The 16,468-nt window shown below is 44.5% G+C and overlaps 3 protein-coding genes across 4 annotated transcripts; 2 read left to right on the forward strand and 1 right to left on the reverse strand.

Annotated features, from left to right (window-relative positions):
- Positions 1-2,517: 2,517 nt before the first annotated feature.
- On the forward strand, positions 2,518-5,019 carry LOC127752529 (ADP-ribosylation factor). Of its 2 annotated transcripts, none has more exons than XM_052277934.1 (6): positions 2,518-3,042; positions 3,129-3,219; positions 3,340-3,455; positions 3,775-3,834; positions 3,944-4,009; positions 4,461-4,611. In XM_052277934.1, exons 1-6 carry the CDS (start codon positions 2,986-2,988, stop codon positions 4,476-4,478), a joined length of 408 nt encoding a protein of 135 aa, XP_052133894.1. In that variant the 5' UTR covers positions 2,518-2,985; the 3' UTR covers positions 4,479-4,611. The 2 variants fall into 2 exon arrangements, with proteins under 2 accessions (XP_052133894.1, XP_052133893.1); XM_052277933.1 differs by having other exon boundaries at positions 2,662-3,042; positions 4,466-5,019.
- Positions 5,020-5,253: 234 nt separating this feature from the next.
- Positions 5,254-9,611, reverse strand: LOC127752521 (cyclin-dependent kinase E-1). Its single transcript, XM_052277925.1, has 15 exons — positions 9,295-9,611; positions 9,100-9,210; positions 8,891-8,994; positions 8,702-8,744; positions 8,515-8,613; positions 8,224-8,293; positions 8,044-8,138; positions 7,717-7,750; positions 7,539-7,623; positions 7,376-7,453; positions 7,206-7,253; positions 6,287-6,319; positions 6,065-6,173; positions 5,546-5,752; positions 5,254-5,456 (listed from the first exon to the last, which is right to left on the reverse strand). Exons 1-15 carry the CDS (start codon positions 9,529-9,531, stop codon positions 5,382-5,384), a joined length of 1,428 nt encoding a protein of 475 aa, XP_052133885.1. The 5' UTR covers positions 9,532-9,611; the 3' UTR covers positions 5,254-5,381.
- A 3,544-nt stretch (positions 9,612-13,155) lies between these two features.
- LOC127752516 (urea-proton symporter DUR3) lies at positions 13,156-15,831 on the forward strand. Its single transcript, XM_052277920.1, has 3 exons — positions 13,156-13,532; positions 13,636-14,406; positions 14,484-15,831. The coding sequence occupies exons 1-3, from the start codon at positions 13,350-13,352 to the stop codon at positions 15,693-15,695; spliced, it is 2,166 nt and encodes a 721-aa protein (XP_052133880.1). The 5' UTR covers positions 13,156-13,349; the 3' UTR covers positions 15,696-15,831.
- The last annotated feature ends 637 nt before the right edge of the window (positions 15,832-16,468 follow it).

Below are 16,468 nucleotides of genomic sequence, written 5' to 3' on the forward strand. Positions count from 1 at the left end.
GAAGGGTAGTACGCGGGACCAGCTCGTGTGTACGGAGTACGACCCCTTGTATCCTCCGCCACATATCCGTTCGATACATTCTATCCCTTTCCAGTTTCCATCTCTCTCCATCGTCTGAGCCACCATGACCGAACCCACACCCACCGCCGCCGGTCGCCAGCCGCCCGCCGGCGCCGTCCCCCGCCTCACCGGCCCCGCGCACTACCCGCATCCTCCTGGAAGCTGTAGCGGCTGCCGCCCCGCATCTCCATTGCATCTTCCGTCGGCGGAATCGGCGCACCGTCCGGTCTCGTTGAGTATCCGGCCGACGAATGTCCAAGGGAGTCCATCAGGTATGTTTAGGAATTTCCCCTCCACCCCCATCCCCTGATGCCCCATCTAGTCCATTCAGATACCGCGACGCACAGTACCAGCACATGCATGGATGTGTTCATTTCTTTTTTCATCACATTAGCATTTGTATTTTTTCCGTGAAAATGCACAAGCAGTGCGTAGCTTTGTTGTTAATTTTTGTTTCTTTTTCCATCACGTTAGCAATTTTTTTCCTGTGAATCCATAAGCATTTGTGTAGCTGTGTGTTTAATTCATACTATTTTTTTTTCTTTTTGCCTATCCACAGCATATGACTGATGGATCGGAGGGCTAAAACTGTATCATGGGCTCCAGGCACTGGACACGCTCTCGAGTCAGATTCAATGTAAGGGGATCCTGCCATCGCGGAGGAATCGCAAATCGCCCTATACAGTACCGTCGAAAACACCGCACCAATCGCGGGATCCATCCAACGGCATGAAGCCCCCACCTCCTGCATTGTACCTCTTGCTGGCGACGAGCAAGTGACCTTGACGAGGGGAGGCCAGGCCAGGAGGGTCGAGGCCGGAGAGCGAGCGCGAGCAAGTCAAGACAACGGCCATCGCGTCGCGTGGTGGGCTGGTGGCACCAAGACTACGATTTTGAGGGTTAGGGGTAGTGATGAAAACTGTTTGGAAAATTTCACCTGCTTTTGAAAATGAAAAGTGTCGGGCATAAATTTTTTCAAACAAACATATTCCCATTTTTTTTTCTTCGAATCAAAAATGGAAACGAATACGGTTAGATCACTGTCTGTCGAAATAGGAATCGGACAGAAGCATTCCTGAAACGAACTCGGATTTTCTTATGGGAATTGGAAAATATATATATATTTATCATATATAGGATACAATCTTTAGCCTTATCTATTCTAGATGTACATAATTATATATTTGATGTGATCAGTTGAATGGGATTTTTTTTCTAGCCCAATGCTCTAGAACTGTTTTTCTTTTGCCTAATGACTTTTTTTTTTGTCTTTTTAAAGCCATTCCATACTGGTTATAGTTATATATGAATGTAGTTTTGCTTACTGTAATCTCCAGAAAAGTAAAGTGTATAATTAGTTCTATTATTATTAATTGATAAAAAAATTAGAAATATCATTTTACTGTTTTATTAGAAAAATATTGAGCTATATCTTTTCGTTGATTTGAGAAGCTAGGTTAGATTTCTTCATATTTTGATAAATATTTGTTACCGTATTTGCTCTATATTTATGCAATACCATATTATTTTATAGTGGAAACTTTTGGGTGTCACATTAAGTCTATGGAGAAAACTTTCCTTGATAATATTCGATTATATTTTCGTATCCAGGTTCAATTCCGACTGCATATGAGAAGATATAAAACTCATGATATAGTAACATTTGTTCAAACATATAATAAGTAAACCTTATATAAAATATATGCACTTTTAGATTGTTGATGTGTAATATAAGTATGGTTATATCTGAGCTAGTAACATCCTCATCACATACCCTCGCGCGTTGCTACGGGGTAACCGAATCACTTGCTAAGCATTGTACAATGATCGATTCTCTATTTACCAATTAAAAAGGGTTACATAGTCACGGGATTAAAGCCCATATAAATAAAAAAATGATATCAATCAAATTGGTGCAAGCCATGAACCTCCAAAGGCACAAAGATGGTGAAAGACATATTTAGTCAACAAATAATGGTTTTTTAAGAAAATCGACAAATAATTATTGAACACACTAATTAAGTATTACGATGCACCTCTTATCATGTCAGTACTACTATGCACATATAACTTGTGTACTAATTTGCAGCAGTACTATACACATTATCAATTTTTGATGTTCTTAACATGTTAGTAGTACATTAGTCATATAATCTATACCATCTATAAAATTACAACCCACTAAGTCTAAAACTTAATATGTAACCATACCATATCATCATCCACTAGCAATAATTACATATCAAACCTCATTCAAGCATGCAACCTCATCTACGATTTATTGAATTCTACAAACCGAAATGCAAACATATTCAATCTTCATCCTTCACATCTTTTCCACAAGCCACAATATTTTAACATATATATCTATCATATCTATAATACTTAATATATATTTATCAATATATTCTGCATTCGAAGCATGGATATCATTTGTCTTTTTCACGATTAGTATTGATGAACTATGACATTTCCTTAATTTCATTTTGCTCTTTTGCTTCTAGCTTAATTGTTGAAAAAATATTAAAAACCTTTTTAAGTAATTCACGTAACAAAGCGCTTTACGGTACTACTTTACACACTACAAATTGCAAGCCGTTGCCACTTGCCACCTCTAGGCCCAATGGATGAATATTACTAGAAAGTTGATTTCAAAGTATATGAAATGAATAAAAAAGGGAAAGGTAATGCACTCAACTAGAGGTGGGCCCCGCACAGATCGGACGGCCCAGATTATTCGGCTCGGCATCTGGAATCCACGACGGGCAGGGCAGGTAGGTCGTCTCCTCTCTCGTGTCTCCCCCCTGGCTCCCTTGGCTTTGGCTCCGCTCCAGGCTCCAGCCGAGTACCCGACTCCTCCTCCTCGCTCGCCGCGGAATCTTCTGGAAGCTTCTAGATCCGGCCGCTACGATCGGCGAAGAAGGGATGGGGCAGGCCTTCCGCAAGCTCTTCGACGCCTTCTTCGGCAACAAGGAGATGCGGGTACCCCCAAGCTTTTCCACTTTTGTCCGTCTCGTCTCAGATTGGGTTTTGGACGGATCATGGATGATGGTGGTTTTGGCTGGCAGGTGGTGATGCTTGGGCTAGATGCCGCGGGGAAGACCACCATACTCTATAAGCTGCACATCGGCGAAGTTCTCTCCACCGTCCCCACTATAGGTAGGTTCACTCTCATCCCTCCCTCCCTCCCTCCCTCCGCCTCATCGAATCTTTTATTTTGTTTTGAGCCAAATCCAAACCCAACCTAACATCATCATCATCATCATCATCATCATGCAGGCTTCAACGTGGAGAAAGTTCAATACAAGAATGTGGTGTTCACTGTGTGGGATGTTGGTGGCCAGGAAAAATTGAGGCCCTTATGGAGGCACTACTTCAACAACACCGATGCTCTGGTCACTCTTTTTTTTCCCCTCTTCTTTTATCCAGCGGCATAGGGAAACATTTCTTACACATAACGTACCTCCTTTGAACAAGCAATTCATATTGCGACTTTATTTCTCTTGCTTATCAAAAACCACATCAATCCCACCAAGAGCAACAATTGCTATGCCAAATAGCATTACAGCTCCTAATAATCTTTTGCTCAAGATTGCCTACAAGGACCTTTTATGTTACAGATCCACGTTGCTTTATTTAATTAGCACGCACATTTTGGTTTCAGAAACACTTTTCTTGCGTTGTAAATTCCTCTCTTCTTTTGTTAACTCGCAGATCTACGTAGTTGATTCCCTGGATAGAGAGAGGATTGGGAGAGCCAGAGCTGAATTTCAGGTTTACATATATGTATAAATAATTTATTATGAGGCAGCAAGTGTTTGCTTCTGCACTGACATTTGTTGCCTTGTTGCTCTAACTTACTGTGTGGTAATCTGTCTTTCAGGCCATTATTAATGACCCTTTTATGCTTAATAGTGTTCTATTGGTGTTTGCTAACAAGCAAGACATGGTATGCTCAACTTGTCTCTTTTTCTTTTTCCAAAACCTGTATTTCTTATGGCAGCTACTTTAACATCATCTAGCTTGTTCAGATGACTATATTACCTTTTTCCAATATATAATTGTTTCCTGTATATGTAAAGTCATCATCTGGGTAGTACATGAAAAAAATCATTTGTTATTGAAGTTCACGTCCATGTAACTTGTGTTTCCCATCGCCCTTGTCACTATGGGAGATTGCTGCCATTCATGGTTGATGCACTTCTATCTTTTGTTGAGTTTGCAGATGATGAATTAATTGTTGGCATGTTTCCATGCTTATGGTATGATGATGCTAAATTTTGTTGGCATTGTGCATTCACTTATGAAACCATTGGAATAGTATGACTCTGCACTAGATAACTTAATGGCTTTATTATTTGCCACTGAATTGTTGCTCACCCATGTAATGTATCTGCTAGTGTAGAGGGGCGCGATGACTCCGATGGAAGTATGCGAGGGCCTTGGTCTATATGACCTGACCAACCGTATATGGCATATCCAAGGAACCTGTGCTCTCAAAGGCGATGGCCTCTATGAAGGATTGGACTGGTTAGCAACAACTCTGGATGAGATGCGAGCTTCAGGGCGGATAACTTCAACATCATCGTCATGAAGAATAACAAGGGATAGTTGATCCTTGCGCTATGTGGATTAACTTGATGCCTGCATCTTGCTTTCTTTTCCATTTGATTTCCTCCTCTCCTGTTGTAGCTATTGGTCGTGAACTGGGCGAGGCTTTTTGGTAAAGCTTTGATTCAGGCAAAACTGTAGTGTTACGAAAGACAGGTGACAGTGATGCACTTGCACTTGGGAGGAGTGGTTGGTTTACTTACTGAAAGTTCATCTTTTCGTGGAAGCGGGAGTGGTTGTAAATATATGAAGCTGCTACTGTACTGATATAATTGTGGTTGCTCTTGAACCAGTTGTATTCGTGAATTTTCAGATTCGAAGAGTTGTGTGTATATTTTTTTTCCTTTAGTAGGAAAGGGCACTCGATGCATTTCTCTTCTGACGAAAAATGGCTTTGTATCATTATGAGAGCATGGATGTGAAATAGATCGTACGATGCCAATTCATTCATTGGTTGGGTTCAGGGGGCAGAGTATTGGCGAAACTCTGGCTGGGTATGCCTGTCTCCATTGGTGATGGCATCATCGGCAACCTGGCCCTGTCTGCGTAGTCACTCTAGTAACTAACTAGTAGAGGTGTTGGTTGTGATGGCGTCCAATTACAACAGAACAGATACAATTCTCACTGTACGACTAGGAGCAACCACCGCAAAAGCTAAGCGTGCTCACAAGTAACACACCAAATAGATATACAATTACAAATTCAGTCGGTCAGAACCGCCTCTTCTGTTGAGTAGGATAACCGGGATTCTGCATCCCCATCCCTTGATCAGCTTTCCTTCTCAACTGTTGCACATATCAAAAGCCAATCAAATGTTGCATTTGTCACAGGCCTTTTTCCAAGCAACATTTACTTCCAAGGCAGCAGTTTTTACCTGATGCGGATGAGATTGGGCTCCAGCGCCCCTCTGCATTGGAATATTACCAGGATTCATCCCAGCTATGCCTCCTTGCGGAGCTGCACCAAAGGCCGCCATGTTTGTACCACCCATTCTCGACATACCGACCATGGGTTGTTGCATTTGCCTCGGAATGGGTCTCGGTACCACAGACTGGTTGCCAGGAGCTGCGTTCCCTGATGGCTGAAATACAAATGTACAACATTATAAAAATGCACCTTATAAAGCAACCCGAATCAATTCTGCAAGAAAATGTGCCAACATGGAGTTGGGTTCCTTAAATCACACTGGACCAAATCTTTGATGGCATTGAAAACCATGTATCGACTTGTTTTGACCAATTGAATATGCCCTAAAGCACGATATTTTTGCCAACTGTATAAAGAACTTAGATAATTGACCAAAGAAAATGCATATTCTGTATATCGCTTCCCAATACTAAGTAATACTGATAAGTCTTGGTAAAAAGGTGGCACAGGGACAGAAATCCATTACCGCTTGAGTTGGTTGAAGGCTTGTTGTTCCTTCAAAATCAGTTGTGGTATCAACTGGACGCACAGGATATTGCACAATTTTCTCTCCAGCCTGCGATGGTAAAAGTGCACTGACCAGAGAAAGATTTTAGTCATCTTCATTTGTGGAGGAAATGTAAAGCCAAATGTTTAAGAGTTGCAAGTTAGGGAAAGTATATTAAGACCCTGATTACACATAACTTACTTCCGTCCAGGCAGAGGATCCATTCGAAAGTACCTATCAACAGAAAAGGGTTGTTCAGAAGGATTGCTGTAGTAAATCATACTCCCTCCATTTAAAATTACAAGTCTTATTCTGAGTGGGCAAAAATGATTAGGGAGGGTGGAAAACCAAGAGAAAGAAGAGTTCAAATGACCATGCCACCATACTAAAATACCTCAAGAATAGGTGTGGAGATGGTTAGTAAGATGCTTCTTATAAATGTGGGAGAGAGACTATGTAATAATTGTGGGCACATAAAGAAAAAAAAATTCAATACCAACATGCAAGCCTTATATTTTGCAAAATGATTGAAAAAACTCTAGGCCTTTCAAAAAGAAACAGAGGAAGAGGGAAGACTATAGCCTTACAAAAAGAAACAGAGGGCCTATAGCCTTACAAAAAGAAACAGAGGGAGTAATAAACAATAGCACCACAACGAAAGTAGTATTTCCTCGAGTTTTCAGCATTAAACCTTCATCCAAGCCACTAGAGATGAAAACATTTAGAAGTATAGCGAATCAAACTAAGGATTGCATATATTTATATTTTTAAAGTAAAATATATAAGGTTTAGGATGCACAAATATTTACAAGGAAAAATTGACCGTTAGCCACTCTAAACAGATGGTCTTGGCAATTTTACACCCTTTAAGCCACACCACTACCACCACCACTCCAGCCCACCCCACAAAATCAGCTCCAACTGAGGACCATCAAGACCTCGTCCAAGTATCAAAACCTCGTGCAAATAAAGCATAACTGTTTTTCTTGCATGGTTGCTAAACTAGATTCAGGGAAGCAATTAGAACTCCAGATCGCACTTGCTGTACACTGAGAACATAAGAAGTATCCAACTAGGCAAAAAAGGAATAATGAATAGATGGAGGGATGTAGTTACTTACTCATGTTCCAAAGCTTGCGCAGCTGTTATACGCTTTCGAGGATCATACCTGAAACAGGAATATATAAGGTAATTAAAACAACATTTAGTAGTACAAAAGATGAATGTAAGAAATGATAATCATCCAAGGTTATGTTGGATTTATAGCAGGCCAAAAGGCCAGTTACATACTCGAGCATTTTTGAGAGAAGATCGAACGCAGGACTCTTCTGAGGCAAGTGAACAATATTATGAAGTCCTGTGTTCTCACTGCAAGGGAGAAACTATTTCCTCAAGGAAAGATAAATGCTATTTTCACAGGTTTTTAAAAGCAGCTTAACAATGCATGACATACTACTTATGCCCTTGAATGTGTTGCTGATCGTTTTGCCAGCATGGAAGATTAGCGAGGGTAGGCCATTTCTCAACGGTAGGATGACCTGGAGAATAATTATATGATTATCCTAGAGCATATACTATCTCAGGAAGAGTACACAATCAAATAGTCAGAATGAGAAATGAGTCATCCATACCTAAGACCTTAAAAATCTTGTCTAGTTGATCAAGCTACAAGACATGGGCAAATCAACTGTGAGATAAAAATAAATGGCAAATGAATGGCATACATAGCATGGATATTCTACAAAATGTAATACAGCAGGATATATAAAATGCAACAACATACAATTATCAACTGCCTATTTACTTTTAGGAAGGTTCCAGGCAAGAGTGATAATATCTTTACTTGAAATTAAGCATCACATAGAAAACGTAAAATGTCGCAGTCTTAGTCTAGTATCTAGTAATTGATTCTGAATACAAGGTAACGATAGCAATTACTTGAGTGTGAATGCCCATACTTGAAACGGGTTTGGAGTAGCTTTGGCTTCAACACCTTGGAACAGTGGTTTGAGTGTAAGCAATTCAGCAAAAATGCAACCAACTGCCCACATATCTAGAGTTGATTAAGGAAATAGCTGAAGTGAATAAAGCGAAAAAAGATGGTTGAAAGATATCATTTCAATCTCCAGCAAGGATACCAACAGCACTTGTGTAGTGCTTTGCCCCAAGTAACAACTCTGGAGCCCGATACCAGATGGTAACAACAACCTGGAAATTATTGGTTAGCCATATACTTGTGGGTATTGATAACACATTAAATGCTTCCACAAAAAAGGAAAGGAACAGATGAGCATATGAAGGTTCATCACAAAAAAGAGGAAACAAGCAGTAGTTTTACAAATAACTACCATTTTTTGCCCTTATATGCCTTGAAATAAACACAAGACAGCAGCAAACATGCTAATGGGCACACAGATGGATGTACTAACCCCGTTATCACTTAATGGCTTTAATGGAGCTTGATATATCCTAGCGAGTCCAAAATCAGCAATCTTTATAATTCCATGTTCTTCTCCTTCTCCCATGACCTATTGGGGCACATCATCCTAATCCGGTGAGCCAGGAAAAGCAAGATTGACAGAGTTGTACATCAAAAGGTAGCATATGACAACATACCAGTATATTAGAAGGCTTGAGATCTCGATGGATAATCCAGTTACTGAGGAAGGGAAATCAATTTTTAGATTTCTTTTTGGAGATAAAATCAGAATAAGCTAGGATCCCAGCAAAAAAAGTTCCATGTGCTAGGTTAGGCTCCAGTTTTTACATATCACTCATCATGATAACTTAAGAAGTAAACGATACCTATGGAGATAGTTGAGACCATTGAGCAGTTGCCAGAGCAAAGATTTGACTGTGTAGGGATTTATGGGGAGGTTAAGCTTCTCTCTGTGATGCCTGATAATCTCCTGTGATATGTTTCATAGGTTCATTAGCTGTTAACTGGAGTAAACAAATGATTACTACTGTACAATAGATAAGAGAGAAGATTGGAGATGGGCGTTGCTGCTTACATAGAGATCGTGCTCGGCGTAATCGAAGGCGAGGTAGAGGGACATGTCGGCGTGGTTGATGTGAACATTGACGAGCTTGACAACATTCTCGTGGTTGATCTCACGCAGAAGCTGCAAGAGGAGAAGACTAGTGATTAGTTAGGGTTTGGTATGGCAGGGAGGAGTAGGGAAAGCGGATCTCCCTGAGGAAGGTACCATGATCTCTCTGATGGCAGTGGGCGAGACACCGTCGCCCTCCTTGGACTGCTTGAACTTCTTGATGGCGATGGGAGAGCCACGGCGGCCAACGCCAGCGGCAGCGTGGGGATGCGATTGTTTGAGGCGAGCGAGGAAGACGAGGCCGTAGGTCCCCTCGCCAATCTTGCCCACTAGTTCGTATTGCTGCAACCATGCCGGCCGATTCGTTCCACCTCCGACGCGGCCGTCCCCCATCGCCGCCGCCGCTGCCGGAGAAGAAAGGAAAAGGGGGAACAAAAGATCCAGCCGAACCCGCCCAACAGAAAGGGCGTTTACTCCCACACGAAGGCGTAAAGCCAAAATACGCTCACACTTGAAAGGTCCAAACTAGTATCGTCTTAAATTTGGTGTAAATTTTCATTCGAAAATCATATGAAAATTGCAAAATTGGGAAAAATTAATAAACTACAAAATAGGAAAGCTACTATTTGTTGCATCCAAAATGAATTTATACTGATCGAAGCAGAATCTAATGAATGAGACACACCTCAACATTTTGGTGCTAGAAATTAAGGCAAATTTGGCTCTATACAAAGAAAGAGAAGAAGCTACTGTTCATTGCATGTAAAAAACTAGTGTGTGCATATCAGGTTGAATTTTTAAAGGTCACGAGGATGATGATTAGAAGCAGTGGGAGGTCGGGCAACAGAAAAAAAAAGTGTGGCGAAAGAGTAGAGAGTGGTGGCTGGTGTGACTTTTAAAAATATAAAACTAAAAACAAAAAATGATGATAGGATCGATCTTTTGAAAGACTAAGACGACTAAATGGCTATTTAACATTTTTTTTAATAAAACCATGTGTAAAAAGTTAGATCATTTTGTATAGGTGCTAGCGCACAATTGTGCAGGCCACCTAACTAATTCCAATTAAATAAGCTCATTACCTTTTGCTACCATTTTCTTCTTTCCATCTAGGCCTGTGTTGCACCAATTAGAGGACATACCTTTATCCTTGGTTCTATCTATAGGAGCCGGTGACGCTACCACTACTAAATTGTCATCGTTGCAGCCTTGGTCGTGCCTTGTCAGTGCTAGGGATGTTGCACCACCTGCCCGTCCCCTCGTCTCTCATGTTATCCCTCCTCCTCCTCCTCCTCCTCCTCCTCCTCCATGGAACGCATGGGGGGTCGGCTGCCGAGGCCACATGCAAGAAGGCAACGAAATGGATAGTGGTTAATGGGCTCAAGGAGTGGCGCGGCGGTGGGCGATGATGCTAAGGTTGACTTCGTGCATGGCTTTGGTCTCAGAAGCTACATTCATGAGAGGAAAAAGGAGACAAGGTTAAGCAAATAGGCTGCTGAGAGGCAAGGGATCCAACCTTTTGGGGTGTTGTGTCAAGCCTTGACGCCGTCAGCAACAAAGGCCTACCAGGACAAGCAAGAAGGGAAGCCTAGTAGCTGGGCCACCCTACCATATCTGCCATATGGGGACCTTCACCTCTGCATCATATGGTACCCTAACCAGAGTCTCCACCAATCAAGATTTATGTGCACCTCCTTCCATGCATATCACTTGTACAGGTCACTAACATGAATGTCCATATTTCCTATAATGCCTATTTATTCCTCTTTGGTAGTTTTTCCTTGCTTACCCTACCACACAGGTAGCCATACCACCTCCTAACATGTTGCTTTTTTGTTGTCCCTTGTGCTTGCCCCATCCATAAAACTGCCCATAAGACACCGCCATAGTCTTGTAATCTTGTTACCATGTCATCTTAGCCTCCGTCAAATTCCATACGACCATCTACAGTGAACATTATGAAATGTAATCAAGAACATTAGTTGTTTACTGTGGTTGGCAATGATGGAGACACCATTGATCAAAATCTCCAACTTCTATTTTCAAGATTTTAGGCCTCACTTCAACGGCTTTTTGGAGTATGCCAAGTCAGGATGGGAATGGTTAGGATATGAATCGTGCCTAAACCATTTCCACTGAGTTTATGGATCCATGGTCTAACAAAGGTCAATCCACTACGAGTTCATTATATCGATAGATTATCCATGAACACCCAAATGGATCATCTGCATTACTAATAGACCAAAAAATTCGTATTACATGTAGGTAAAACTCGGACATACAATTTTTTTAAAACTCGTGCTCACACTATAAAAACTTATTGGATTTTATAGGAACAATTTATTATACAAAGCATGTGGGGCCCATAATGGGTTACCTGTATCCATTGGATAATACACTCCCTCCGTCCCATACATGTGAGGCCCACAGTGTAGCAGCGCGCAGCTTGGAGCTAGGGAGGTCATGTGCGCAACCATCGCCATGGCTGCGGCACTCCGGAACTACTAATTGGACGCCTGTTGCTAGGATTGTGCAAGTTCTAATGGTTTGATCCGTTTACATTTTGGAGTGATTCTAACGATTCATTAGAGTAAATTTAAGGATCGATTCAATTTATAAGTGGATTGACCCTAGCCATTCCCATACTGATTCTCAAGGTACTACAAACATCTCCTTAAGAAACTACAAAGGAAACCCTGGATCAATGAGCAGCATAAAGTGTCTGAAATCCCATTAAACCTCATCGAACGATTATTTGGCAGTCTCATATACCGTTTTTTTAAAGGCAATACTCAATGCCCGTACACAATAGACTATACGGGTTACCTACCAAAGTTTGAATTTCGATGTTCAACTAATTCCACTATGAGTCACATATTCCCCTAGGATTAGATCGATCCTAGGTAGACTATAGGTACAGGCATGTTCGCTTTCCGCGGGACTCCGCATACACACAAAAGGCTTTCAGGTCTATCCAATCTCTTTTTAATTGTCCACGGTATAGGATTAAAGCAATGAATAAGCAATAAAAGCTCACATCCTGTTTTGCAATATCCATTGTGAGGGAAGGTAACAATAACTATCAACTATTTGTGCTACTTCCTTCAGGAAGCCAAAAAAATATATTATTTATATAGTGTTTACAGGCAGATGCGTTAAAAAATAATGTAGCAGTTAACCGTTGCAATTCCTGTTGCGGCAACGTTGTCGCTTCATCCTTAAAGAACAGAGACACAAGTCAGGAAATTTTTATGCGTTTCATCAAACTTCACCAGAGAGAATGGATCCATCCATCCAATAGAGGTGCGGACCAGAAGCGAAGGCCACGCCTCCCGCCGTCCCGCGGCCTAGGCAGCCTCCACGATAATGCAGATGTGGAGAGGCCGCGGCTGCGTCTTTAGAGGGGATTAAAAAGATTTTCTGCCATACTTAATGTAAGCCGTTGACATTGCATATTCGATGATTTGTGAGAACACTTTTTTTTAAAAAAAATAAACAAAGAGTTTGCTCCACAAATAGAATGGGTGCAAGCGGTGTGCGTTGACAAACAGAAACATGGACATGGCATTCATGCGCAACTGGAGCAACTAATTATGTAGCGAGTTGTGTGCGGGCGATTTTGACCTTGGATTGTTATCGTTACAACTGGATCCTAGTGGCTTGTTAATTAGTGCCATTTCCCTTAAACCTGGCCTATCGGAGGAGGAAGTAGAGAGAATCGACGGAAGTAGCTGTCGATTCTGATAGCGTGCAGTACGTGTTGTTGACAAGTGAAGCGCCCTTGTTTGGTGTTATATATAAGTGAGTAAACTAAGTTGGACTTTGCGAAAACGAAATAAATGGAGTTTTGTATAATCTGGTCGCCATCAGAGAAAACAACGAGTGTGTATAATATACTGTACTACTCTATGATGTACGCATGCAGCTGGAATATAGCTAGCTAGTGGATGACTGGGTCAAAAGAAGAGAAGATTCCGTGCTCAACTACCCAATTACTCCAAATTAAGCTCGCATCGCATCGCATCTATGACTGGAGAGAGTATCTTTGCTTGCATCGCATATATGGTCATTATACGTGTATAAATACGCGCCTAATAGGCTAGGAACACATCTCTGATCTGCTAGCTAGTACAGTACATATCCATCTATCCGTCTGTTAGAGTAAAAATTCCCCATTTAATTAGGATCGATCGATTGGATTGAAGCTGGCGATGGCGAGCGGCGTGTGCCCTCCTGCGGAGCTGGGGTTCGGGGCGGAGTACTACTCGGTGGTGAACGGGGTGTGCAGCCGCGCCGGCAGCTACTTCGGCGGAAGGCCGGTGCTCACGCAGGCCGTCGGGTACGCCGTCGTGCTCGGCTTCGGCGCCTTCTTCGCGCTCTTCACCTCCTTCCTGGTTAGTCTCCGATCCTTCGGCCTCTCCTCTCTTGAGATCGATCGCAGAGATATGATTAATTAATTTGTGGCTACTACCTACGTACGTATGCATATATATATAGGTGTGGCTTGAGAAGCGTTACGTCGGGTCGCAGCACACGTCGGAGTGGTTCAACACGGCGGGGCGCAGCGTGAAGACGGGTCTGATCGCCAGCGTGATCGTGTCGCAGTGGACCTGGGCCGCCACCATCCTGCAGAGCTCGAACGTGGCATGGCAGTACGGGGTGAGCGGGCCATTCTGGTACGCCAGCGGCGCCACCATCCAGGTGCTCCTCTTCGGCGTGATGGCCATCGAGATCAAGCGCAAGGCCCCCAACGCCCACACCGTCTGCGAGATCGTCCGCGCCCGATGGGGCACCGCCGCCCACCTCGTCTTCCTCACTTTCTGCCTCCTCACCAACGTCATCGTCACCGCCATGCTCCTCCTTGGCGGCTCCGCCGTCGTCAACGCCCTCACCGGAGTCAACGTCTATGCCGCCAGCTTCCTCATCCCGCTCGGCGTCGTCGTCTACACACTCGCCGGCGGCCTCAAGGCCACCTTCCTCGCCAGCTACATCCACTCCGTCGTCGTGCACGCGGTGCTCGTCGTCTTCGTCTTCCTCGTCTACACCTCCAGCTCCAAACTCGGGAGCCCGCGTGTGGTGTATGACCGCCTCATGGCCGTCGCCAGCGCCGCGCGGGACTGCTCCGCCGACCTCTCGCGCAACGGCCAGGCGTGCGGCCCCGTCGCCGGCAACTTCAAGGGCTCCTACCTCACCATGCTCAGCTCGGGGGGGCTCGTCTTCGGCATCATCAACATCGTCGGCAACTTTGGAACGGTGTTCGTAGACAACGTACGTACCCAAACGTACGTAGTACTAATAATTATCTTGGATCGTCAATTAATTACAAGTAATTTAATTTGCTGCAGGGCTACTGGATGAGCGCCATCGCCGCCCGGCCATCCTCCACCCACAAGGGCTACCTGCTGGGCGGCCTCGTGTGGTTCGCCGTTCCCTTCTCGCTGGCCACCTCGCTCGGCCTCGGCGCGCTCGCCCTGGACCTCCCGCTCACCGCCGCCGAGGCAGCCAAGGGCCTGGTGCCCCCGGCCACCGCAACAGCGCTCATGGGCAAGTCCGGCTCCGTCCTGCTACTCACCATGCTCTTCATGGCCGTCACATCCGCCGGCTCCGCTGAGCTGGTGGCCGTCTCCTCCCTCTGCACCTACGACATCTACCGGACGTACCTCAACCCGGGCGCCTCCGGCAAGCAGATACTCCGCGTGTCGAGGGCCGTCGTGCTCGGCTTCGGCTGCTTCATGGGGGTCCTCGCCGTGGTGCTCAACGTGGCGGGGGTGTCCCTGGGGTGGATGTACCTGGCCATGGGAGTCATTGTGGGATCCGCAGTCATCCCCATCGCCCTGCTGCTGCTGTGGAGCAAGGCCAACGCGGTGGGCGCCATGGGCGGCGCGGTGTCCGGCTGCGCGCTGGGCGTGGCCGTGTGGCTCACGGTGGCCAAGGTGCAGTACGGGCGCGTGAACCTGGACACCACAGGTCGGAACGCGCCGATGCTGGCGGGCAACCTGGTGTCCATCCTGGTGGGCGGGGCGGTGCACGCGGCGTGCAGCCTGCTGCGCCCGCAGCACTACGACTGGGGGACCAGCCGGGAGATGATCACCACGGTGGAGAGCGTGCATACCGCGCTGGACGACGAGCTCAAGGAGGAGCGCCTGGTGCACGCCAAGCGTTGGATCGTCAGGTGGGGCCTCGTCTTCACCGCCGTCATCGTCGTGGCGTGGCCTGCGCTGTCTCTGCCGGCGAGGAGGTACAGCCTTGGCTACTTCACGCTGTGGGCCGCGGTGGCGATCGCGTGGGGGACTGTGGGCTCGGTCGTCATCATCCTTCTGCCGGTAGCCGAGAGCTGGACCACCATCACCAAGGTCTGCGCCGGCATGTTCACCAACGACGCTGTGTACGACCGCCTCGACGACGTCAACCTCCGCCTCCGCGCCATCATGGGCGCCATGCCCGAGGCTGAGAAGCGCTACCGCCAGCTACACGAGACGGAGATGCACCCTGCCGGAACCCATCCGGCCAACGACGACGACGACGACAATAATAATAATCAGATGATGCACTCCTGATTCCATCCAATCATCCATCCATCCATCCATAGACTAATTAAGATTTCTACGTACTATATACTACTCGTACGTACACTTTTTATATACACACATATATGTATGGAGAGCCTATATAATTAAAAAAGAGTGTGCATCAGCAGCGTGTGCATGATAGTGAACACGTTTTGTGTATACTACAAAATAACCGATGTTTCTCGTTAGCTGATATGTTGGTTGATAATAAACAGGCAGCCTACGTCATCTTCATCTTCTTATCGTTACAAGCAAAAAAAAAAATGGCCATGAAATCGAGGATGGATTCTAATCTCTTAAATGGATTCTAATCTCTTAAGTGGACGTACACCAATTTCTTGTATATCAACTAAATAATTATGATTTTTTAATAAAAATATAAGATAGATTAATGTGCAAGTGTACGAGACTTGCGAAGTGGCAAGAGTGTTGGGATGTATTCCTTGGGCAAAGATCAATAAAACTCTTATTGACAGCATTTGTTCTCCCTACAATAGCATGTCTTGATTATCTATGGGTACAGAACTATTATTATCCATTCAATCTCTCCTATATCTCCTGTAATCACTAACAGAAGATGCATATCTTTCGCCATCTTAATAAGTTCTGAGCTGTGATCTAACTTGACTGATAAGTGATGGCAAGTTTAAGTTGCTTTTCAGAATACCGCTAGGAGAGTGATGGGCCTGAACTTGCTGGGAACCAGAAATCAGAATTGGATATGTGACAGCAGTCTGCCAGTCTCTGTGCAAGCGTGTTGA

This window comes from Oryza glaberrima, chromosome 10 (genome assembly GCF_000147395.1).
Source record: "Oryza glaberrima chromosome 10, OglaRS2, whole genome shotgun sequence".
In the NCBI taxonomy this organism is placed as follows: Eukaryota; Viridiplantae; Streptophyta; class Magnoliopsida; order Poales; family Poaceae; genus Oryza; species Oryza glaberrima.